We start from the raw sequence: 27688 nt of genomic DNA, 5'->3' as shown, positions 1-27688 counted from the left end.
TCCCAAAAAAGTAAAAATGTATTTTCATACATACAATGTTTATGGCAGGAAAACAAACCAATAATTCAAAAAACTAATTATAAAATAACAAAAATTAATTGGCGCTCCAGGGCGACTTCATTGATTCCAGTGGCGGATTTGCTTTTTCAGCTGCAGGAAAACCCGGAAAAACCTGCAGCACCAAGTCATCTGAAGATTTTGATTTGCCAATGTCCTGTCTCTCCTCTGTCTCCAGAGGCTCCAATAAATTCAATATTTCCCTAGAATACTTAGTGACACGACTATCGTCAAACTTAAACCAGTTCGTTTCGTCTTTGACCAAGGCGTAATAATGACCAGATTCAACTTCAGAACCGCAATGAACAATTACTGTATGAAGATTATAATAGTGGTCTGCTAGATTGGAGTGTTCATCTATTTCGAACTTTCGTAAGAGTTTGGTGCATCCGCTAGAGGTTGAGTCATGTCACTTAGTGTTCTGGCGATGCATTGAATTCATTGGAGCAACTGAAGACACCTTACATTTTGTTTCATGAGAGAGGACATTGGCAGATCAATATTTTCAGGTGATGTGGTGCTGCAGGTTTTTCCGAGTTTTCACGCAGCTGAAAAAACAAATGCGCCCCAGAGTGGCAATTCATTTTTGTTGTTGTTTTATAATTTCGTAATTTGTAATATAACTAACTACGAAAAGAGCACGCAAAAAAAAATCATAAACTGAATATACATACATATACACATATATACATACCTACATATATGTTTGAACATTATTACCAACATGAACATAAATGTACTCATCAGATAACATATCTATACAAACAATAAATATGTTTTCAAATGAATCCGGAATTTTTGTTTATTAAACTATTTTGAAGCATTCGGTAGCTCAATGTAAAATTTGATACCTTTATAATCGAATTTTGCTAAATATTTGTCTTCATTTTAATTGATTTCAGATTGCCTGAATATCTTGTCAAATGGTTGTATTGGTCATCATAGATTTTGAATGTCAAATTTGAATGTTTGAGCTCATTTTTCGCCAAATGAATGAAGGTACATAATTTGAATTTGTCTAAGGATGACAAATCTAATGGTTTTTTTTGGTTTATATAAGTTAATTGTGCGCTCCTTGTAGTTCAACTTGTATATACACCTTATAATTTTGTTCTGAAGTTTTTTATTTTAAGGAATTTGTTGCCATTCCCCAAATTTATATAAGATATTGAATTTTGGAATATACTAATGAAAAATAAATCTATTTAAGGTATTTCAGGGGTTCAACATTTCTTATTTTGAATGAAATTCCAATTATGGAAGCTTTTTTTTATTGTTTCAATGTGTTTTCTCCATGATATATTTTCATCAAGAAATTTAGCACTAGGAAGGTATTTATTATTTTCATTATTGAATTTCATTGGATCTTTTGAAACAATTGAAACGGAACTGAAAATTTCTGAAAACTAAGTGTCATTTTATGGCATTGAAGAGCCATGAAGATATCTGATCAAGGTCTTTTGAAATAATAATTTTGATTTCTTGTACACTATTTCTATTGTAAATTAAAGTGGGGTCATCAGCAAACATTTGTGACTCACCAATAAATTAACTGTAGCCAAAGAATTGAAATATATAAGAAACAAAACAGGTCCAAGTCGCCAATATAGACATTCTGCCTTCTATTCATTAAATGATTTTGAAACCAATTGTAAACTGAACCTCTGATACCTATATTATGCATTATTCTCAGAAGAATTTCGTGGTCCACAGCATTGAATGATTTCTTCAGGTCTAATGAAAGAACCCCACATTTTTTGTTTCAATCTAAATTTAGCTGTAATTGGGTAATGGCATCTAATACTGCCGACTGTGTGTCACAATTTTTTCGAAATCCGTATTGCATATCATATATCAATTTTGTCTTTTCAAGATATTCAGACAATCTAGAATGTACTGATTTTTCAATTTCAGATAAAACTGTTGTTTTTGCATTTACTGAATTATTTTAATGATACATCATAAAACATATTTTCGAAGCACAATTTATAGGTTTGCTATCTTCTACATCACCAAAGAATGTTAAGCTATTTTCCAGGTTTAATGATGTCTACCGCAGTCGTAGATGAAATGTCAGGCATAAAACCTGCGGATCAAGTACAACAAACCCATAAAGTATCTTAGACTCAGTCCTATATCACCTTTCATTTGATGAAGGTCCACACTGTATAACTATCAATGTTAATAACAATATTCCATGTTAACGTTTTATACGGAACTGTTGAATTTTTTCATGTAATCTTCGAAAAATTGCCTTTTTCACCAGATTTCACCTCGGTGTCTAGAATAAACTCATTCTCGAGGAATCAGTCAAGATTTCGAGAAACCAGTTGGGTCAAAAGTAGTGATGTAACAAAAAATAACAAATGATCCTGCCTTGTCTTGGTAGTAAAACGGTAATACGGGTTTTGTTGAGGGAAATATTTAAGGAAATACTGAAATTATACATAGAATTTCAATCAATTTCGAAAAAATATCGTCCCCAAACGGTTTTGTGAAAAAAGTAATATAATAAAATATGGAAAAAAAATTCTCAAGTAATTTCATCACATATTCATTGATAGAAAGAGATATTCCATTGTATACGATGGATTATTAATATTAAATCAAATGAACTCACAGTGTAATTTTTCGTCCAAATTTCCTCTAGACGTTACTGATAAAGCTCGAATGAACTCCTCGAATTCTATGGAACCATCCTGAAAAAATGAAGCACATTATTTGATGACAGGGACTGTGAATAAACCAATTTGCAAAAAATGTTATTATTATCCTTATGTGATGTGACTATTATCCATATAAATTCAGGATAAGATATCTTCAAAATCGAATTCTCAATACACCTCAATTAAAAGTTAAAAAATGACTTTCGGGATAATATCTTTATACACATTCGCGTCTCAAACTCTGATAAGAATTCTAGAACAAAAACCTTTCCAATTCTTACAATTATTTCTCATCAGGAAAATATACATATATGTATCTGTCTGTTTAAAATCTGTTTTTCCGTTAACCAGCTGTCGCACCCCTACGAACGACAACCCTCAAAAGTCGAAACTTGTGCGAGCTAAGGATTAACGAGGTATTACCTTTTAACGTGTGATTCCTAACACGGGTTGGACGGTAGCAAGTGGAGATCGATCGTTCAGACTAGGGCTTGAACCACCGACCAACACGGCAGTCAATTCGAGTGAGTGAACAAAGCACCCACGCCGAACCGCTTGGCTACCGACCGACCATAAATTAATGTTCTTTAGTTTTAGAGCAACCTATGAAAACATAATGTCATTGGAATCTGTAACAATTCCAAAATGAAGGCACCAATACATGAAACTAGGATTTGCTTATACTAGTGAACAGAATCTGAAAGTTCTTTCGCAATTGCATGGAATGATCATTCAACTTCAAGAACTCATTCACAAAAATACTTTTCGGCACTGCATTACTATGTTCTGTACAAACAGATATGGGAAGGTGATTTTACGGTTGAGAGAAACATCAAAAAAGCAATTTCGAAAGTTGAACAGGTCACATTTCTATTGACATTCAATCGATTTGTTGAGTTTGTTCAGGAAGAACTACGATATGCAAAATTTCCCCTTTCCAGAATAATCCACTCGCGGTTGAAGCAGCTGATTTTCTCTCGTTTTCAAGTCACAATAATATGTTCCATATTCTCTGTATTTTACACTCAGAAACAAAAAGTCAGGTCTTTGTAATGATATGTTCAGAAAAGGTTTTACTTGAGAATTAATAATACTAATTCAAGCAGAAATGAAATGGTGATTGTCTTGAACTGAGTTATAAAACATATTGTTTCTGTCGAAAATATACGTTAAATTTCCATATGCCACACCAAGTTATGTAAGTATATCAACTTGAAAATCTTGGTACGTGTTCATCAACATCAATACCGAATTTAGAAAATATACGTACGTAAAAAAGTGACAACGATGTAGATATTTGGGGTGCAACTGTCTCTCCGTGCTCTATAAATGTATGTCTGCCAAAAATTACCAAAAAAAAATAGATATTCAATCAGATGAGCATGAATAATAAACATCTCCATTGAATATATTCCAATCGTTCTCTATAGCAAAAACTATTTTTATCAATATCCCATAGTCCTTGTACAAATTTGAATGAGTTTTCAGTTCCTTCCATATGCTTAACTGATATGCAATATTGGTTGTACAGTTTATGTTGTCGAGAAATTCAATATAATCTTTCAAAAAGCCTTCTTTTGATTCTTTGGAAATCATTGTGTGTGAGTAATTCAATTTCAATACAGATGAATTCATTTATAAACATGAATACGGTAATATTCTTCACAAGACTTTTGTGTGCATAACCTTCCACAACCTGACAAATAATCAAAGCTGAATTATAATAAAGGGCTATTTAAAAGGTTCACCCCGAAAAGTTACTGCGAAATATATACCACTTAAGAGTATAATGAGTCAGTTACTTGACGTATTGATTCAGAATAGAATAGGAATATACACCAAAAAAATAGTAAGAAACATTGAATTTGTTGTGATGCCCCTCAGAAACGCTAAATGAAAAATTGCCCACATTCGAACAAGACTTTTTATGGCTGTGTATTAATCAGATCGCTTTGTCATTCATCAATCATCAAGCTGACAGCAAACTACGTAAATTTCAAAAATCTTCAGCACTTTATTAAGAAACCATTTGCAAATACTAATTCAATTCATAAGCGTATATTCAACGTATAGGAACCACAGATTTTCAACTAATAAAATAATACTATTCTAATCAGATAAAAGCAATTTACTGAGTATGAAATGAAAATTATGTTGCACTTTCAATTACTTATTATATTATATTATATTATATTATATTATATTATATTATATTATATTATATTATATTATATTATATTATATTATATTATATTATATTATATTATATTATATTATATTATATTATATTATATTATATTATATTATATGATATTATATTATATTATATTATATTATATTATATTATATTATATTATATTATATTATATTATATTATATTATATTATATTATATTATATTATATTATATTATATTATATTATATTATATTATATTATATTATATTATATTATATTATATTATATTATATTATATTATATTATATTATATTATATTATATTATATTATATTATATTATATTGTATTATATTATATTATATTATATTATATTATATTATATTATATTATATTATATTGTCCGAGAATATTGTTATTGACTTATGTATGAGGTTGGATTCTTCCAATCTCTCCGCACACAATTCAGTTGCGTAAATTTCTGCTTGAAATACAGTCGCATAGGTTCCCATGTAGGTTGATATCTCTGTCCTGGGTCTGCGACTGAAAACACCTGCACCAGAACAGGAAGGTGTTTTCGATCCATCTGTGAACCAACAAATATGTGCTCTTAATATCTTCTTCTCTCGGAGGATCGAATCCTCTCTACTCAGTAACAGTACTTTATAAGGCAGTTCGTAGTTGACAGCATAAAGTCAGAGTTCATTTCAAGACTGAAGTGACTTCCAGTGTCTGTTGCACTCTGCATTAAATTGATTTGTGCAATTGGCAATGTGCACAAGTCTATATGCAGTCCATCTAGCCTCTCTCTCCAGAAAAATGTGGAGAGAAGGTAGATCTAGAAGGATTTCCATGGCCACTGACGGCCATGGAGAGCTAACCTCAATGTAACAGTAAGCCTTTCTTCAATGCTGATGGCTACCCTTTCTGGTGCGATCTTTCTGTAGCAAAGATCGAACAATTGTCCCGACTTCATGGACATTCGGTAACAGGTAAAAAACTTGTCTGACATTTTTCTATGAAACAGAAAACATTTTTTCCTGGTTCCTCTTTCCGTGGTACGAGTGCACGTCGTACCTTCTTGGGTGGTGTCTTTCAGCAGGAGCGCCTTCTGCTTCCAAAGCGCATGGTTACCACCATTTGATGGTGAAATATCGCTGCAGCAGTAGACTTCATAGGGATTGTTTTGAAGGCGCGAACAAGTAATATTATTCCCCCAATCAGAAACCCGGACTGGCAGGAAATCGTTCGGGAATCGCGAACACTGCGAGGTACCCACTGTAGCGATTTTTACCCAGCAATTGCCATTAGGAAACCGCGCTGGAAAAAGCCGCTCGGATATCGCAAAGTATGTCACCGGCCTTAGACGCTTTCGAAAAATCGAAAGATCCCATTCGAAACAGCCAGTTGTTCACTTTTTTGCATAATAATCACATGTAGCAACTAGGAAAGTATTAGGTATCTCTACAAATAGCCAGTGACATAACAATTAGGAATAAGGGTACAATAATGTATCACTCACTCATTGACCCTCATTAGCCAAGTAAATGGTTCATCCAGATGTATATATAACCTGGAATGCTCTCTCTAACCTCAATGTTCGTTCAAAAAAACAAGATTCATCACCCAATCACCTTTCGAATCCCGATGAAATAAACAACTATTTTGCCTAATTCGTACAAAATGTTTCTAATAATTGTGATGAAAATATTGAATGTTAGAGCAATAATTATTTAATCAGGCAAGATAACTTTTCTCATTTCGATTCGCTACTAAAGAAGCTATTCATGAAATCATGAATGATATTAAAAGTCAAGCTTCAGGGGTCGATAAATATTTCATTCAGAATATTGAAACTTTGTAGCCCGTTTATAGATAAATATATCACATATATCGTCAATTGTTGTTCTGAACGTTCATATTTTCCAGACCTGTGGAAAATTGCCGTTGGAAAAAACATTCCCAAGAAAATGATCCAGTTAGTTATTCTGATCTCAGAATTATCAGTGTACTCCCAACCATGGGTGAAATTTTTGAAAAAGTTATTTATTCACAAATCAATTAATATTTCAATAGCAATGATCTGTTATCACCATCGCAATGTGATTTTAGACAGGGTTTTAGTACAGCTACAGATCTTGCTACTGTTACACACGACATTGTTGAGGGATTTTATAATGGAATGATTAGCATTCTGGTTCTATTAGATTTCTCGAAATCATATATTATGGTTTTGATAGTGCTCCCTTATTTCTCATCTGGTCATCACTTCTTACCTCTTGATATTCTATTAGGGGTACCGCAGGATTCCATTTTGAGACCTTTATTGTTCATCATTAATACTAGTGACATTATCTCGTCCATCAAGAAATGTAAAATACAGGCGTATGCTGACGACATACACATGCACTTTAAAATCGATGAGTATGCTGAGGCACAAAACCTCTCCAATACTGATCTTGATTTGATCAATGGGCTATCAAGTGAACATGATTTAAAAGTCAATCCTAATGAAACGATGATGATGCATTTTAGATCGCAGAAGAATAGTTAATTTGTAGAAAACAGTTTCCATTTAGAACTAGGTCATACTATTCTGACTCCTGTCAATACAGCTGAAAACTTAGGGGTGATGCTTGACATTGATCTTATATTCACTAGTCATGTTGAAAATTTGATTAAAGAAGCTTTTATGCTATACTGTAATTGTTTTATTTTGAGCCAACCTCTATAAAAAAAAATGATTTGTGATAGTTTGGTGCTGAGCCATTTCAACTACTGTGACTTTATATATGGCCCATACTTATATGATTCAGATGGAAAAAAAAAACAAAAAGTATAAAATTCTTGTTGTATGGACTTCGTAAGTATGATTCAATTTCTGAAGACTTTAAAAACTCTCGTTGCTCAGTATAATTCATCATTTGGGTTGTTTTGTTCATGAATTGATTACCCTTCCCCATTCTCCCCTTTTAATACAAAAACTAGTTCTGCATGAATATATTCACTCAAGAAACATTAGACATGAAAACATATTAACTATGCCACAACATCGCACTGCATAGTTTCAGAGATCATTTCTTTTTGGTGCTGTAAAACTCTATAATTCATTGCCCGAGCAATTGAAGGGATTCAATATCAGGAAATTCAAATACAAATATAAAAATTATATCTATGATAGTCAGTAATGTCAACTTTTGCTCATTGGATAATTTAATAAGCAACAGATCAATTAAATTTAATTATTTATCAACTCTCTTCAGAGGGTAATCACAAATATTATGTTTATTTATGTTTCTTATTTCGTGGTACTACCAATGTTAATTGTCTTTTTGTTTCTGTATATTCGCGTGCATTATGGAGTGTTGCTTGTTGGTTGAGTTAGAGTAGCTTTGAGCTAGACTTCGCCAATGAGTACCAGAATCTGTTAAAAAAAATCTGTTTAAAATCTGTTTTCCGTTAATCAGCTGTCGCCCCCATACGAACGACAACTCTCAGAAGTTGAGAAACTTATGCGAGCTACGGACTAACGAGGTCTTACCTTTTAACGTGTGATTCCTAACAGGGTTAGGGTCGAGAAAAATATCTGGTCGAGGCGGGAATCGTACCCACGGTCTTCCGATCGTGAGTCGGGCGCACTACCTTCGCGGCCAATTATCTCCTGTAACTTATTTTCATTTTCAAATGTATCTTAGTATTGTTTTTTTTTGTAATATCAATGAGGCCAATTTATTATTATTATTTGTAAATGCTGAAACTTGTCTGAAATTAGGATATTAGTATAATGAAACATAAAAATTATCTTTCCACTAGACGAATTGGCTAACTAACCAACTTCGTCCAACTATCGTTTTCCATCAAAACAAAATGCTGACTAAAAAATTACCAAAGTTTTTGTGGCAGATCCTAAGAGTCATCCCTCGGCTTTTTAGATTCTCCTATCGGATTAACTTGACAGGATGTATTTTATTGTTCTTGATCGAACAGTTTTATATACTACCAGAGAGTGTTTTATATGGGAAAATCACAAAAAGCTGACGGCATCATTCAATAAATCAGTCTTACCGGGAATATGTTCAACTCGTGATGAAAAACCGAAAACATTATTTCTCCAGTTGTTTATTCGATTTCCATCGGTTGTCGATTCAACGCGAATGAATCTAATGGCACTAAAATAAATAGCTTTGCTAATACTTGAAGTGTGAAATGCAGTAAAGGAATATCTATTTCCTTTGAAAAACATAGTTTTATCTCCTGGGTCCCATGTGTGAACATACAGAGTTTCAAGAAAAGATTGAAAATCAAATTTAAAGTAAATTTGGATTGATTGACAATCTTGATAACCACATATACATCTGTTCGATTGCGTTTATAGATTTCTGTATTATGATTACGATTATACTTGTAGACACTCCCTTTCTCACGGTAGGGTTGAAAAACAGCTCAGGCTGAACCCCCGCCAATTTATCATTTTTTGAAATAGTTGGGGAGAGCTGGCATGAAAGGGACAAGTGTTGAAAGGGACAGTTGCTTAAACTTTTAATCTACTAACAAAATAAACTTTTGCTACTAACCGATATATGTCTCCACGAAACCTCGTGGATTATTGTATTATATGCTATTTGACTGAAGGCTTGGTAAGTTTTTCATAAATTTTTAAATTTCTTATCTTTGTTCCGTTGAAAAGGACATACATTAATGCATTGAAAGGGACATGTCCCTTTCAATACTGTGTCTTTATTTATATTGTTTTTCTGCTTACTGAAGTAGCTTTATTCAATTACAGAGTCCAAATATTGTGTCATATGGATGCTAAACCCAAAAAGAGGATAAGACAATCCAAAGAAACTATACAGAAGGCTATAGACATGGTGTTAGATGGTAGAATATCTATTAGATCAGCAGCATCTGAATGTGATATAGCTAAATCAATGCTAGCTCGACTAGTGGCACAGACAAAAGCGTGTACTCCTGAAAATAAATTTGTTTATGAGCCACAGATTGGGAACAGAAGAGTATTTTCACTTGAAGAAGAGTTAAGCTTAAGCCAATATTTAAAAATATCCTCAAAAATGGCACATGGTCTCATTCATTCACAAACTCGAGAACTTGCGTACCCATACGCTGAGAAAGTAAATAAGGAGATGCCAAAAAATTGGAGATCTGACAAAAAAGCAGGAGTAGATTTGATGAAACTGTTTATGAAGAGACATCCCGAGCTGTCTCTGCGCCGCCCGGAGAAAACAAGCTTGTCGCGGGCTACTGCTTTTAATCCAACAACAGTGAACACATTTTTCCAAAATATGGAAAAAGTGTTAAAAAAGTACTCATTTACAGGAGACAAAATTTATAATGCCGACGAAACAGGCTTAACCACTGTTACTGAGCTTCCTTCCATCATCGCTGAACGTGGAGCCAAGCAAGTCGGTCAGGTTACCTCTGCCGAACGGGGACAGCTTGTAACAATGTTGGCATTTGTTTCGGCTTCGAATAACCAGGTTCCTCCGGTATTCATATTTCCTAGGGTTCGGTTTAAGGACTTTATGCTGGAAGATTGCCCTACCGGAAGCCTAGGCTTATGTCACAAAAGTGGATGGATTACTTCTGATAACTTTTATTTGGCATTTAAACATTTTGTGGAAAAAGTACGTCCATCTAAAGAAAACCCGGTGTTAATTGGCAATCACGAGAGTCACATTAATATTGATGTCATGTATCATGCCCGTGAAAATGGCGTCATAATATTAACATTTCCGGCACACTGCAGTCATAGGCTGCAGCCCTTAGACATCTCGGTATTCGGGCCATTCAAAAATTATTTTGAAGTTGCCCAAAATGATTGGATGGTATCAAATCCGGATAAAACCATATCAATCTATCATTTACCAAAATTAGTCAATTCCGCTTTTATCAGTGCTTTTACACCCAAGAATATTTGCTCCAGATTTTCAAAGGCTGGTATTTATCCGTTTGATAAAAATATATTTGCGGAACAAGATTTCCTATACTCATTTGTAACAGACCACGAAGATCCAAATAAACAAGATGGACCAGAACGGCCCAATCTAGAAGGTGTACCCTCTGCTGAACCGCGTCCGTCCTGCTCCACTGACCCATCTATAATTATATCACCTGCTTCTGTAAAACCATTTTCAAAGGCACCTCCGAGACAACTCAATCAAAGAGGAAGAAAAAGAGGAACTAGTCGCATAATCACTGCCACACCAGAGAAAAATGAAATAGAGGAAGCCTGTGCATTAAAAAAAATTAAACTAAACAAGATCAACACGGATGATAAAAAAAACAATAAAAAGGAAAGTGTTGCAAAGTAGTAGCAGTGAAAGTAGCAACGAAGAGGATGTTGTCTATGCCGAAAGTGACAATTCTTTGGATTGGGAGGTTGAGGAAGAAACGAGGTTCGCCGAAAATGATTTCTTCAATGTGGATGATTTTATCGTCGTTAAATTTGCGAAAAAGAAAATAATCAGACATTTTATTGGGCAAATAAATGAAGTCATGGAAGATGGCGAAGTCAGTGTTAAGGTTTAAAAAAAGTTAGTGACAGTTCCTACCACTTTGTTTTTCCTAAGATTGATGACGTGGCTGATGTCATAAAAGAGGATATAGTACTCAAACTACTTCCACCTCTTGATAATGCCAGGATTACAAGAGTGAAAGCTTTTTTTTTTTCATTTAATATTGATTTATCACACCTACTTTAAATGTTTTTGTATGTGAACCTTTCAGCCCCAAATGTGCCTCTTTCAATCCAGTGAGATGTGTTGAAAGGGACAAATACAGTGGTTCATATTTTTCTAATTTTTTTAATAACAACTAATTTTTTTATGTTTTTTATACTCAAAATCATTTTCCAAATGTTATACCAATTATAATATCAGGTTCAATAAATGTGAAATTTATTGATATTGCTTATATACATATTTGCCCTAAAAATGTCCCTTTCATGCCACCTCTCCCCTATCTTACTGTCAATGCTATTGTATACAATTCTATTGTATATTATGATGAATAAAGTCGATTTATTATTATTATAATACTTGACAGTCAACGATTGGAAAGTTCCACTTTGGGTTTCCTATATAATTTTTTTGTAAGAATGCTGTTGAGCACGCACAATAATGCAAAAAGTACTTTAGTTTTCAGAAGTATCATTCATTACAACCAACATTGTCGTAACTCGTTTTTTTCGCTGTGAGAAGCCATAAACATCACTTGTCCGTCAACTGAAACTGGAAAAACCAAGAAAATGCTTCATAACTTACAGAATTTCAATAACAACAACATTCTATCAGGTTTGCAATGTTTTTTGAACTAGAAGAGTACGTAGATCTGCATTACATTTTACGAAATATTCAGGAAAACAAAAATCGATTTTTTTGAACCAGAGGTATTTCTCTAACGACTGTTTCAATTTGTCATTATATCAGAAAATCTTCTTTATATTTCCATTTGGGTTCATGTAGTTTATTATAATGGAAAAGTTTCTTTTCAATATTGATAGGAAAGTTTCTGATATCAATTTTGATGTTTGAAGTATAGTAACCTGAAAGAACCATTATTATAATAAAATAATCAATATAATGCAAAAAAAAATTAAAAATTCTGAAAGCCAAAAATCTTCTGAATTTCCAACATAGTACCTACTCAGAACTGTGAATTCTAGGGATATTAAATTCCAACCAAATAGATTAACACACTTATACGTTAAAATGTGGTTGAAAAAAGTTGATACAATGAATACAATATATGAATATGGTGAAATGATCTTTTGGAAAGCTTCTGGTTGTTCCAAGATAATTCATGCAATCTAAGTGGTCAATCTGAATTATCCTAGTAACAAAATCTCGGAATGGAAATAATTTCATTGTGATACTTGTTGCTTGATTGCAATTTGCAGGTGTACTCCTTCCTGTAGATAATAGTTTTGAAGAAAAATCATACAATATGAGACTGACGTATATATTGATATTGAGTCAAAATTAAGGATCTCTGAAAACTGAAAAGGTTGCTGAAAACTTATACTAGCTTATACAGAGAGAACATTCTCTATGAAAGATTTTTTTACACCAGAGTTGAAGTGGAATGTGGAAAAACTGTACTTTCATTACTATGTATTCAAAGAAAATACTCATTATATTATTCGTGACAGAATTGTTTCAGGTATCAATGACAATAATTCACAGCAAAACTCTTGGAGGAGAAAGACACAAATTTAGATAAAACTATTGAATCTGTCGAAACACCAAGAAATTGAAAAAATAGTTAGAAAAACATTTGTCAATTTAGTAACTCACGTAATTCTAGGTTTGATGATATATATTGTGACAGTAACAATGAGAAAGAGCATTCATTCAAATAACTTCGTTGAATGTGATGTCAGAAACAAAGTGCACTAATTCAATTCTTACAATGTTTCGGCTTCGATTTTCCAAGAGAAATGAGGTCATTTTGATGATGAGTTTTCATAGAACTTTGTTCGAGAATATGTTTCCGTTTTTTATGTTGTTTGTGAATATTTAAGGACGAAACTGCAAAAATCTACTCAAGAAACGATATTTAGGTGATTCGATATTAGGTGATATCGAAAAATATACAGCAAATACAATTTTTTTGCATAAATGATACCTACTCGATAAGTGAGCAAACACTTGTTTCGAAATACAATCACCTTACTTAACTACATTAAAAAATATATTGAATCCAATATAAGAACATTACGAAAAAAGCATATATTGAACAAAAGAGGTACCAGAACAGTACCTCGAGGCACATCACATTCAGTAGTTTCTTCCTGACTGAGGACATCGTCCACCTTTACGATTTGCCGTATATTTGTGATAAATATACGGCAAATCGTATAATTTCATTTTTTCATTCCTAATACCAATGTATTCTTATGTTTGCAGAAGTAGGACGTGACTCAAAGTGTCGAAAGCTTTTGATAGGTCTATAAAAATACATAGACAGGACTTGTTTTCATTCAAAGCATTATTTAGTTTCGTGGTTAGGGCCAGAATTTCATCTTCTGTTGGTATTTTCTTCTTCAATACCAATCTGCTTGTCAGATAATTTTTTTAAAGAAAAGAACTTTAAAGGTTCAAGGCAGTTTCGAATATACCTACACAGTAGGTTGAATGGACTGACGCCTATCAGAAAACAACTACTCCCCTGGCTGATACCACGAAGGGCGTTGGATTATATCCTACAGGCGTCAGTGCAGGAATCTTCACAGAAAATTTCCTGCATATGCAATACAACCTTAAATTTTGGAACGGGCACACTTGCAAACTGGTTTCGGGCTCATTAGTCACTCATCAGTGCGAGATAGTGGCCATCATCGACCTAACGTTAATGATATTCTATAATTGAAAATCGGAATTCTTTCATAGTATTTCATTCCTCTTCTTAAGTTGGAGCGAACAACAAAATGTCACTCCATCTAGTGAACGAGGTACTAACCAACTGCATATCCGTAATTTGCCCGATTCCTCCAAATAAGGAAGGAAAACTTTCTTATTAGTCAATGGGCTATGCTTGAAGAGTAGCAGTAAATAATTATAAAGAAATGAACTTTAAACGTTCAAGCTTGAACGTTTACTGCTAGTCTTCAAAGCATAGCTCATTGACTAATAAAAAAGATAAAATTTTATATTTTTCAATATACGTAGTCAACCTGTTCTTTATTAATTTCTCGAAAAATTTTGATAAGTGCGTTAATGATGATATGAGTTTGTAATTATCTAATTTTGAATGTTCACCACTTCCGTGTCGAATCATTCTTTATTATGATAACTTCACAGTGCTCAACTCTCACATAGTACGTAAAATCATTGATTATTTGAGGAAGCACAAGGAGAAACTATAGATCAGTTAATAAACCCCCATATGGAACCATGTGCAAATGCATATTATATAACTCAATCCCAAGAATTCCGGGAAATCTGGGTTGTTATGCGAACATAAAAACTGAGAAAAGTGGAAATTTTCGCCTGTTACGACAGTTCTACTGCGAACATAAGAGAATCTCATTTACTGAAATGCACTGAAATGGTGCACCAGTCGACTGGTTTTAGTTTTGATTTTCATGAGCCTGTTTACTGGAAATGATATTCAAAATGGCGTTGGGAGATCTGAAAAATTAGGCTCTGAAATGAATATATATCGATAGTTTTCTGAAGATATTAGGAACCCCCACAGAGAAAGCAGTTGGACTGGGCAAGTACTATCGAAAAAAGAATGAGTGTTGAAAATTGCTGAACCTTTTCACCGGAAGACAGAATGTTCGAAGTTATGGGCTTGTTTCATGATATATAGTTTATAATTCACTTGATAGAAATTTTAAATTGAAAAACAGTGTACTTTGTTTCATCTCTCTAAGTACCGTAGTTTTCCTGTAATTAATTATTAAAAATCGAATGTGGTAGGGTGGTGAGGTCACGCCCCTATTTCCGCTTCTTGTTCGATTGGCCAATAGGAACAATAGAAATAATCAACATTGCCAAATCATAAAATTCACGAAGCCTATAATCATCAATTAAATTATGGAAGTGTATAAGAACCCGTTAACGTTTCAATTAATGAAAAATTCTCCACATGGAATAAAATGTACACGAAAAATCATGTTTGCAAATAAGTTCTATATCTAAAATCAGTACACAAAGTCGATAAATCACAAAATATTCACCTAAACTATGATTTTATGCATTATTTAATAATATACAGTTATGATAATCAAAAAATATAGCAAACTGGATTGAAGAATCATTTCGAATATTCAATTTATTCTACAATCCTCAATCTGTACAACTGCAATTTATCATAAAAAAAAACGATTTCTACATACATACCTCTTTCTAATATAACTACTAAATTCAAGCGTTATAGGCTCGCTTGGGTCATCTGTTGAATCTTCCAAAACTTGAGAGGAAGGTTGAATGAGGTCAAGTATAGACAGAATTGATTGTATTCGAACTGATCCAACAAAATCTTTTGAGTTAATAATACCATTAATCATATGATAAAATTCAATTGATTTTGTTTCATACTCTCAATGACAGGATTAACCCTAGATAATACTTTCTGTGGAGAATACTTGAAGTTGAAATAAGAAACTCTGTCATCAAATTCAACATTTTCGTTCCCCTTTCATTTATAGTCAATTTTCAAATGATTTCTATAAAGTCTTGGAAGAGTAGAAGGATTGAAGTTCTTTCTTTTCAATACTTTCACCCATTTTTTTTTCTCATCATTTTATCCTTTGGGTACCTAAACTCATTAAATGAAATAACTCACTTATAAACCAATGCGCTTTTTGTTTTCTTGTGCCTTTCCGCACAATTAAAATCAGCACAAGAATGCACCATATCAATATTCAAATATATTTCTAAAACACTTTCAAAACATACACAAACTAAAAACGAATTGTTCCTACGCGAGCTGTCAGCTAAGCAAAAGTTGAAACTCAATGTTGCAAAACCAAGCAGAATGGATCCGATATGACATACATTTTCAATGCTGAATAAACCATTTCATTCATTTTCCTGAGAAAATGAACGATCAATTAAAATTTTCTGTGATTATTCATTATTTTTTTAAGAATAAAGCCAGCAAACAAATAAATATACAATAATAAGATCGCTCGAATCCACGAATTAAGCATAAAAATGAACAATAATATTTGCCTTCATAACTGATATAGTACAAGTTATATCTAAATATAATTCTAAAAAGAATTGAACGAGCTGTAATAAAATAAATCAATTATGCATTCATGCCACCCACCGAAAATTAAGAAATTCAACGTTACTGGTATATTTGCCATATTGTCAGCCAGCGCCCTCTGTAGTGTATGCGACAATGTGCTTTTTCTAATATCAATGGTTTCCACAAACTTCGTATTTTTGTTAAAATAATTTCAAAACGAATGTTGATCCTAGTAGGTATATATTAGGTGGTATATTTAGTAGGTCCCTTTTATTTATATGACATTCATATGAGTTCGAAATTTTGCACATTGAAAATTAAGGTTTGAAACTGAATTATTTGGAAGCAATGGAAATTATTAAACTTAAAACTTCAAACATTTTAATGAATGACCAACTGGATTTGAATAGAATAGATCACCATTATTGAACTTGTTTTCTTAAAAACCCAGAAAGAATTATTATTGATGCAGATGTGAAGCAATATGCTTCAGGTGATCATTATTGAACAGGTAGAGGTTCAGGTAATTTTTTGGAGGTAGTCTGAATTATGGTTACCTGTGATATATTTTTCAAATAAAGTTAGTGGAGATTAAATGGTGAGGTGTAGTTTTTGAAACCCCAATAACGCTATATAATATTCACTGTTGATGATATATCTCTTCTCAAAATAGTCGATGGAATATTACACTACACAGATGTCAAAATACCGAGCCCTTCGGTCGCTTTGGACGAGGTTCACCAGTTGCTCTTCACTCAGATGACGATCGTTTTGATTCCGGTGTGAAGTAATGGATCCATATTTCGTCCATTGTCAGATATCGACGCAATAATTCCGAATTGTTATATCGAACATGGCCAAACACTGCTCAGAATCATCAAGATTTTCTTGTTTCTGGTCAACAGTGAACTCGCGCGGCACCCACTTTGAACAGAGCTTTTTTATAGTCAAATGCTCATGCAATATAAAGTCAATACGTTCTTTGGTCAGCTAACTCACGCAACTTTCCTTTTCGATAATTCAAAACGATTCTGTGGATTTTTTTTTTGTTTCCTGGTGTTACTGCCTCATTTGGACGTCCACTACATTCTGCATCATCGGTGTATCTACGACCACGTCAGCAAATCAACGTTTAATTGTTATTTCTGATGGACCGTAGTCCTTATAACACTTTTCAAGCCATTGCTTCGCTTGAAGGGCATTTTTTTTCCATCAAGAAGCATGAGTGGAATACGGGAATTTCGTCATAACTTCTTTATTTCTAAACATTTTAACACAACATTTTGATCACCTTCAAAGTATTTGCCATTGACCACAACGCACTTCTCCAAACGATTCTTCCATTGTTCAAAACGGTTTTTAAATTCACTCATTGGGATGTCCTTTAAGCCTTCCAGCGATTTTTGTTTCACCTCGTCCACAGTGGCAATACGCTTTCCTTTCATATTTTTTTGAGTCTGGGAAACAAAAAGAAGTGACAAGTGGCCGGGTCGGTGAGTATGTAGGATGGACAATCGTTTTTAGTCAAAAATTGCTTCACGGAAAAGGTGGTGTGGCCGGCGCGTTGTCATGATGGAAGAACCAGTCGCCTGTGCGCCAAAGATCTGCCCTTTTCTTCCGGATACTCTCCTTCAATCTTTTCAACTGTTGACTTCTGGTCAACAGTTTGACCAGGGGAAACGAACTCCGCTTGCACAACACCTCTGCAATCGAAGAAACAAATGAGCATTTTCTTGATGTTTGACTTCACTTGGCGAGGTTTTTTGGGACGAAGAGAGCCAGCTGTCTTCCACTGGCTTGATTGCTGCTTCGTTTCGGGGTCGTATCCATAGCACCACGATTCATCACCAGTAATTACCTTGGAAAAACATTCAAAGTCCTCTTCGAGCTGAATTTCAAGTTCAAAACATGCCTGAAGTCGACGCTCCCTTTGCTCGTCTGTGGAAGGCGCGGGACGAATTTGGCTGCAACTCTTCTCATGTGCAAATATTTGGATGAAATCCTCTTAATTGAACTCCATGACATTTTCAATATCTCATAGACTTGATCAATGGTTCGGCGACGATCTTCACGAACGAGGACATTGATTTTGTTGACGTTTTAATCAGTTCTTGACATTGAGGGGCGTCCTGAACGAAATTGGTTTTCAATAAACGTTTCTCCATTTTTAAAACGTGAACACCAATCGTAAACTCTGGTTTTACTTAAGGCAGCATCCCCATAAGCAATCTTAAGAATTACAACAATCTGCCATTACGGACATGTCACAGTATACTTACATACAGTAATCCCCCTTAGCGTCGGTCCTTTGATGTTGGTGTCGAGGAGTTTCAGTTTTTACAATGCTGACGTATTTGACACTAATGACATTTGTCCCTACTACAATATCAACCAACGCGTCCAAACACTGCTCAACATAACAACTATTCATATAAACTGCTCAAAAAAATACAGTCGATGAAAACCATGTTGGGCACCTGAGAAAATTGTACAAGTAATAATTTTACATTTGTGTGATATTCAAGTAACTCAGATCATTTGGACAATGATAAACTATGTTTCAAGTAGATTTTAAAAATTCATGGGATCGGCAGATGTTCATATTCGAATGTGACATAATATATTTTCATTTCAACAGGAAGAAAAGACAAGATGAAGAACGAGTTTTGTTATTCATGAACCATGGTACGAATCGATACGAAATTTCTTTGTAGGTAGTGATTTTTGGGGCCAAATATAGCATAATAATTTATTGATTTGAGAATTCAAGATGGCGGATGAGTTTGCCGATCCGATTATATTAAGGGCCAATTATTAAAAATATTCCTAATCGAATTCATCACTCAAGAATTAAAAATCTGTAGAGCCAATTTTTTGAATTATGTAGTACTATTCAGGACTTGAAGAAGTAAACAAGTAATTGTGTATTGTTCAACAAACAAAATTTTTCAGTAGGTTGGGTAAAACCCATGAAATTTGACAACTATGGAAGGGTTGCGAGCCTGTCTTGAACTCGTCGTGTAGAAAATTCAAACCAAAAATCATCCAAAATGGGCTTACTATATATAGTATACAGTGTACATGTGGTCAAACAATATGTTTTCCCATTTTCCTCTCTCCACCACAACGTAATTCCCGTTTTTTTGGGTCACCCCTCGTATCCTGAAATTTCAACAGCTTTCTTTTGGAGACTAGTACTAACTGATGAAGCAGTGAATGCGATAAGACTAGGCACGAGACTTTTAAGCCCATGCAGTACGTCACTGAAACGCAACTTTTCAGATCGACCTATTTTGGTTGTGAAGAGAAAACAAGACTCGAGGGTGGTTTGACGAGGAAGGACAGTGGAAAGTATGATGTGAACTAACTACCTGAAGACACTCTTATTGTCATCCTATATTTTCCTTTTTGTTTGTTGTTGTGACCGAAGTGCACCTGTGATGGATCTCTGTATAAACGAAAGTGGCAGTATTCCTGGGACATCATTAGTGTAGTATTGATCTTAGAGGCAGTAAATTGAGACCAGTTCAAATTGAATTTGAAGGTGGTATTTCAATTGAGATTTCAAGGATTTCACTTGATCAAAAGTCAATCACGTATGAAAGTATTCGGGTTTCTGTTTGATTTAACGGTATGACAGATTGTCAATGTAATATATTCTCATTAAATCTGATTTCTATAATATATATTATATATCTTGGTGCATTATGTATATATTGTGTTAAAAATGAAAACAACAATAAAAATTAATTGGCGCTCCGGGGCGAGTTCATTGATTCCAGTGGCGCATTTGCTTTTTCAGCTGCAGGAAATCTCGGAGAAACCTGCAGCACCTCATCATCTGAAGATCTTGATTTGCCAATGTCATTTCTCTCATAAAACAAAATGTAGGGTGTCTCCAGAAGCTCCAATAGATTCAGTACATCGCCAGAACACTTCGTGACACGACTATCGTCAAACTTATACCAGCCCGTTTCGTCTTTGACCAAGTCGTAATAATGACCAAATTCAACGTCACAATCACAGTGAACAATGTCTGCATGAATACTATAACGGTGGTCTGCTAGATTGAAATGTTCATCTATTTCGAACCTTCGAAAGAGTTTATTGATTCCGTCAGAGGTTGAGTCTTATTTGAAGATCATCGGTGTTATTATTAGATTGACTGGTGCCTCAGCTACACTTGTTTTCTTATAACAGTCAGTTAGTTTGGCGCATGTTTGGCAATACAGTATATTCCATTTTCAGATGATTTAACAATAACCTTCGCACGGACTGGTTATTAGTCATATTAGGAAACGCTAGATGAAGTTTCAGAAATTCACATAAGTTTTCGCTACCATTTGAACATTTACTACAAAGTAAACGAGTGAGAATTACTCCAGCAAAAGATTTACAAACACAAGACGAGATGGACTGTACGGAATCATTCAATCCAGAGCGGTCAGGAGTATTGATTTTGATATTGTTTTGCTCACGAAGAGTATTCAACATGAACCGCAAGAATTCGGAACAATCCTCTTGTTGTCCTACCGAGTATCTAGTTGACTTCAAAGACTTCAGGAAATCGGTTGGAGGGAAAGATGACACATTCTTACGAAACTGCAGCTGCATGAACAGCTGTTTGAGTTTGATGAATGAGTAGGAAATATTTCCGTTCTCGTTCATCATTAAAACCACGTTCTTGAAATTCTTCGTCATGATCAATATTTGTAAAGTACTATTCATGTGTCAAGTGTTTCTTCTCACAATTTTCAGGACAACTCTCTACTGATTCGTAAGGAAGAACATGTTTCACAGAATCTCCATAAGAACCATTTCTCAAGCTGCGATCGATCCTTCCTTGGTTATCGTCTTCAAAAAATTATAAATGATAATCGAATAAAAGTTGACGGCAACGTTATATCTCACAAAGTGCTAATCGGGATCAGTTAATGTTTGAAAAATTCGAAGGCTCTAATTTACTAATGATGACTTCAACAAAAACACGAAGTATTTCAGCAGTATTTCACCAGATTGAATAATGAGTGACACCGAAAAAAAAGTGTTCAAAATTATTTAAATAATTAAAGGCTTGTACCTGAGATCGTTGAAAAAATTAGTTCAAATCTAAACTCCTCATAGGTAATGGAAATCCCAATTTCTACCATCGAAAATTAAACAGCAATCACATTCAAAGCTTTTCACAATATCTTTTGTCATTCTGAGAGCTGATCCATTCTTTATGAATGAATCTCCAGAAGTCGAAGGGTGAATTTTATTCAACACGCGATCCGGAACAAAACCCGTAAATTCCAGTGAAAAGAAAGCTTTTACGTTTTTTCGCATAATAGGGAAGGAAACCGACGAAGTGGGGGATTGCGATATTCGTTCAGAACGTTAAATTTGCAGTACAGGAAATGTGTTTCTGATAAATCCTCTTAAACTTTCAGGCGAGCAAGTTAAAAACTGAATTTGGTGAAGTTATTCATTTCACTTGTTATTCACCGCAGAAGCTCATTTTGAAGCATATTTTTGTGTAGTGTGACAAAATCTTGGAATGTTCGATCTTAGAACTCCGTCTCTAAAAAGGAGTTTTCAGGTTTGAAATGTAGGGAGGAAATATTCGGATGAGTAGTAGATCAAAGTAACTACATAGTTTTACATAAACGCAACACTTGTTTCGGTATACAAAACCTTCTTCGAGCATGTCCATAATGTGTCAGAGAAACTGAAGAAGCTATCTTAAGAGAGGCCTTACAAGTTTTTTGATCATTTGGTATTACAAACTAATTATACGAACAATATAGACAGGCTTGAAGAAGCAATTGTATGGCGAAACACGTGTTGTGTTTTTGTAGAACTGTGTAGTGAACATTTCACAATGAAGCGTTTCTTGAGAAATTAATATGAATCAGTCAATAGGTTTATCAATGAAATACAGTGTCTAAAAGCCAAATGAAGTAAATTCATTATTTCGGTTACTGTACATATTTGAAAAAATCTCGAAATACGTCAGAAGTAAACTATAATTTGACATTCTTCAACGTAAAAATGCCATCCCTACCTTCAACCCTTTCGAAGTACAACTCCCAATTTTTTAAATAGGAAGTATAGGTTTGTGATATATCGTTGTAAAGGTCTCTTCATTCTCTATTCAAAAATGTTATCACTTCCAAGTTTATTGCAATAATTGGGATAAATTAAATTAAAATCTTGTAGTTACCGAAATTCGATAAAATACACACAAAAACTAAAATGTAATGCAAAACATAATGAAATGTAAAATACGAAAAAGAACTATGGATGTTAACGAAGTTCACCGCGAACGTCTTGGCAACATTTTAATCTCAAATAAAACTGTCTTATAATATCATTTAACATATCTAGCTTGACCAACCTCATCGCAAGCATTATTCGTTCTTTTAAGTCATTCAGATCTGAAGGTTCAGTTCTGTACACATTGCTCTTTACATATCCCCATAAAAATAAATCTAATGATGAAAGATCAGGTGATGGCGCTGGCCATTCAATCGAGTCTCGCCTCCCTATCCATCGATTGGTAAATGGTTTATCGAGGTATTGCCCAACATCAACTTGGTGATGTGATAGTGCTCCATCCTGCTGAGATTAAATCGTTTTCACTGGAACTTGAGGGTTTCCTGGATCAGGATATAAATTTCCTAAACTTGGCATTGGCATTTTGAAGTAGTGCCAAATAATTATCGCCATTCAAGGTGCCCTCCTTGAAAAAGGGACCAATGATATGGTTTCCTCCAATTCCTGCCCTAACTTTAACCTTTTGAGGATATTGCGTGTGTTCTTCTCTCTTCCAGTGAGGACTTTTCGTTGACCAATAGCGGTAATTTTGCCGAATAACATAACCGTTAAGAGACAAAATACACTCATCAGAAAACATAACGTCTTCTAATTGGATGATATTGTTATTCAACGTATCCATCATTTGCTCATAAAAATAAGTTCTTCTATGAAAATCGTCTTCCGTGAGCTCCTGGAGTTTCCTGGATCAGGAAATAAATTTCCTAAACTTGAAATGACATCATTTTGAAGTAGTGCCACTGTCATTTGAATCATCATATGCAGAGAGTCGGACTGTAGAAAGACAGTGTGTGTCGCAGAAACAGCAGAGCACATACTTTGTGCCTGCCCCCCTGGAAACCGAATCAGGTTTTCAGACTTTGGCAGAATCGCACTCTTACCATCTGACCTGAAAGACCACTCATCATACAAAATTATCGGCTTCGTTAAGAAGCTAAGTTTATTTGGTCGAGTGTAAATAGATGTGAGCCACAATAAACCCTTGCGAGTTGCGGTGGCGAGTCGAATAGACCCGCTCACTCTGGACCTGATTCAACCTAACTCTCATGAAATATCAGTTGATCATATTACCATGAATTACAATTATTCGTTGATGAATAAAAAATATTCAGATTCGTACTCAGAGTAGAAAAGCGAGAGATGTTCTTCAAATTCGTTTCACATTTTTTCAATAGTAACTTACACTCGAGAAATTTCCATATACTTTCCGATACCACGATGATTCCAACCACGTCAGGTTTATGGAATAAATTCTGTATGCGAATAAAAAGCGGAAACAACTCTAATGAATATGCTCATTCAGGCGAATTTCAGTTCACGTTTCTCGCAGGATAATCTGGGTTTATGTCTAATAATATGGGTAGGCCATAAGCAAGCACGCAGAGTAATGAATGTTTACTTTCCCTAATGGCGTATTTACGGTCGCTCTTGCATCACTACAAAGTACAAACGCTACTACGGCACATTCGGGTTATTTGTAGTTCTTGTGTGTATTGAAGACAGTGAGTTTCTAATATGCTGACAATATGACAACACCATGTCGTTTATATAACGAGGATGATTATTTGAAAACAAATGATGAATAAAACTCAATGAACCATTACTTGGCTCTTTCTGGAGATGGAGGTGGAATCTTAAGGGTCTACCAACAGTTCCGAACTTTGACAATTGATAACGGCCATCTTGTTGAAGGTTCATCTGTCAAATTAGTCTGTTTTGCCAAACCATCTTGGATGGATATAGCATTCAACAAGATGGGCAAGTAATAACATTGTTTTTTGTACAAATGTCAATAAGAGTGATATTTTTAATGGTTATCAATAGTATATTATGCAACGATCATGTAATGATGGTTATTAAGACACGAGCATTAACCGGGTATATGCGAGTATATTAATAACCATTACATGAGAGTTGCATACGACATTTTTTCTAAACCCGATAAATAATGAAAAACTATAAATATTGTATTTGTATTCAATACATTTACAGTAATTAACTGTAAAAACACAAACTTAATTGTATTATCATGGATATATGAAAACTATAAAGATTCTAATTATATTTATATTGAATATAACAACTGTAAATAATCTGATCTTTTAAAAATATTGGAGTCGATGGTATTCCTTCTATATCGCTGTTTTCGGACATTTTGATAATATAGGTAGGTAATATGAAAACTGATTTTGACAAATAAAGCAATTAGTTACTTAGGTTAGAATATAGGACAAACAAAGGAACAGGATTCTTGATTGAAAAATTATGGGTTTCTATTGGTTGATAATCTGTATTGTTATGAAAAATCTGTATCTTAATGGATATCATTATGAAATGGATTATGGTCATATAAGTGTATTGTTAGAGTACGGGTGTAGAAAAAAGTATTATACGATGATGTTTACAAAGTAGCGCGTTAAAAATATTTTAACACCAGTGTTAAAAGTATTCTCAACACGATTTTTTTGACCAAATACTCAAATACTCAAGGAAGTTTTATTATGAACATCAGATATAGATAAAATTAAATTCTGTTACAAATATATTATATACGTTAAGTTCCATTAGTATAACTGCTGATATTAATACATTGCGATGTTGAAGAGCCTTGTAATATATTTGAACTAGCTGGGTTGACAATTTCATGGGCATTAACATTTAATTTTTTAAGTGAAGAGAACGATGCTGTAACGCTGGAGCTAGCTGTTATAAGAAATAGATTGTACGATGTAGAAAATGTTGTAGACTTCCATCTTCCGTGCTTCTTAATATCCGTTATATTTTCTCCTAATTCTGCTATCAAAGAAGCAGAAGACCTTCTGAAACAATGACCTGTATATTCTTTCGGTTCCGAGAGGTTCAGAAACTCAGCAATGGTAGAGGACATTTTTCCAAACGTGTTTATACCAACTGGGTGGCACTGCATTATAATTCGAGTATTTCAGAAAACAACGTTGATGATTGATAACAGAAGAGCGTAATGCAACGTATTTATTAAAATATTCAATGTTTTTTCCAACAATGCAAAAACAACGACCTATTTTCGTTTTTATATTTGGAATTTGACCAATCAATAATTCATGCATTAATTTAATGTCTTCTATTAATAAATGGCACAGCTTTCCATGCTGGCAGGCTCCATATATTCCGAAAACAGTAGCAACTTTTATCATCAGGTATTTTTCATCTGGCGCCTCATTTATAAAGCTCTGGACTTGTTGAAACGTAAGAGTTTTTGATTTTTTGGGCCTGTAACTTTCATTTTTCCGCTTTAAGAATGCTATTACCTTGAAATATTTGCTTGTATTAACACCATTTTAAACGAGCGCACTCGACTTCATCATTGAAAACTTGCTCCACAAAGTTGATGAGTTCCATATTTTTTATTTCTCTTCTAGATAGGCTAAGAAGAAGGTTTCGCTGAAATTCCCTTTAACGTTTTTAAGTCTACACCATCTAAGAAAATTAGAATATGTGATGCTGTATTGCTGAGTCGATTTTTTTGGTAACAATTCAACTGAAGCTCTTTTTACAGCCTCTGCAATATTGTCAGGAACACACAATTCCTCACTATTGTTCTTCATTATGCAAGACATTAAACACCAGCAAGAACTTTGAATGTAACTACAAATAAAACGCGTGGGCTGTAAACAATACTGGTTGTTGGTAACCAGGTGATTCGGCGTCACCTGATACGGCCACTTCACAGCAAATGTGATAACATGAAAATAGTTAACTGACAAGAGATCTCAAAATGTGTTTTTACAGAAATATTGAATGTATCTATTTTATTATGAAAACAGAACAGTTGTACAAAAACTTTGTATGATATTTGTGTTAAAAGTAAGTTTTATTTTGTTCATGAATTTGCTCAACTCGCTCCGGACGTTACGAAAACCTTTTTGACTCACAAAATAATACCTTAGTTTCAACACTTATACCATAAATAGCTATTATCTAAATGGGTGTTCTGTTCGGGCAACGTACCGCGCCCCGCCCATTTTACCGTCGTCATAATCGTACTACCGAAAAAACTATTCGCAATATGATGGACAAATTTCAGTCCGTTAGTGAGGTAAACGATCGACCAACGCAAGATTTGCGAAAACAACGCCGCTGTCTGCGAGAGTGTGCAGGAGAATCCAGGGAAGTCGATTTTGCGTCGCTCACAAGAACTCGGCTTTTCGCATGTTACAACTTGGCGAATTTTGCATCCCAAAAGTCACTGTTTGGTGTGGATTTTGGGCTGGCTGCGTCATCAGTCCATATTTATCCGAGAACGATGTTGGCCAGACCATCACAGTCAACAGCGAGAACTATAGGTCTATCATTACCAACTTCTTCTGGCCTGGATTGGATAATCTGGATACCAACGACATTTCCTTGCAACAGGACAGCGCTACGAAAAAAAGATAGGATCTTTCACACGAAGAAATTTAATTGGAGTATCCCTTGTTAAGATACAACCCCTTAAAGGGGGTATATAAAATTTGTATAACAATTTTTTCCAAGCACTAAAAAAGTTACAATACTGAAATTAACCTGACGTTTTGTACTACCAAAAAGACACTTTGCCAGAAATTGATTTGGTTTACCCCATGGTTGTAATGTAACTTTTTGTCTCATTATTTGTTTACCATTTGAAAATTTATTTTCGATAGCCTGTTTCATTCTAAACAAAAAATGTCTCTTGGGTTTTTTGTCCAAAATAAACCAGTTCGCAGCAAAAAATTATTTTAGGAACAACTA

The 27688-nt window shown here is 34.2% G+C and overlaps 1 protein-coding gene across 1 annotated transcript in view; it reads right to left on the bottom strand.

The window, feature by feature from the left end:
• Positions 1-27688, bottom strand: part of LOC111509302 (frequenin-2) — a 328404-nt gene that overhangs the window by 94816 nt on the left and 205900 nt on the right. Inside the window, exon 5 of the mRNA XM_074171976.1 lies at positions 2678-2756. Coding sequence (XP_074028077.1) covers positions 2678-2756 — 79 coding nt within the window. The remainder of the gene's footprint in view (positions 1-2677; positions 2757-27688) is intronic.

Source organism: Leptinotarsa decemlineata, unplaced genomic scaffold (genome assembly GCF_025532065.1).
Source record: "Leptinotarsa decemlineata unplaced genomic scaffold, Ldec_3_MD MMD2_tig00000035_RagTag_RagTag, whole genome shotgun sequence".
In the NCBI taxonomy this organism is placed as follows: domain Eukaryota; kingdom Metazoa; phylum Arthropoda; class Insecta; order Coleoptera; family Chrysomelidae; genus Leptinotarsa; species Leptinotarsa decemlineata.
This window is presented reverse-complemented; position numbering and strand designations above follow the sequence as displayed.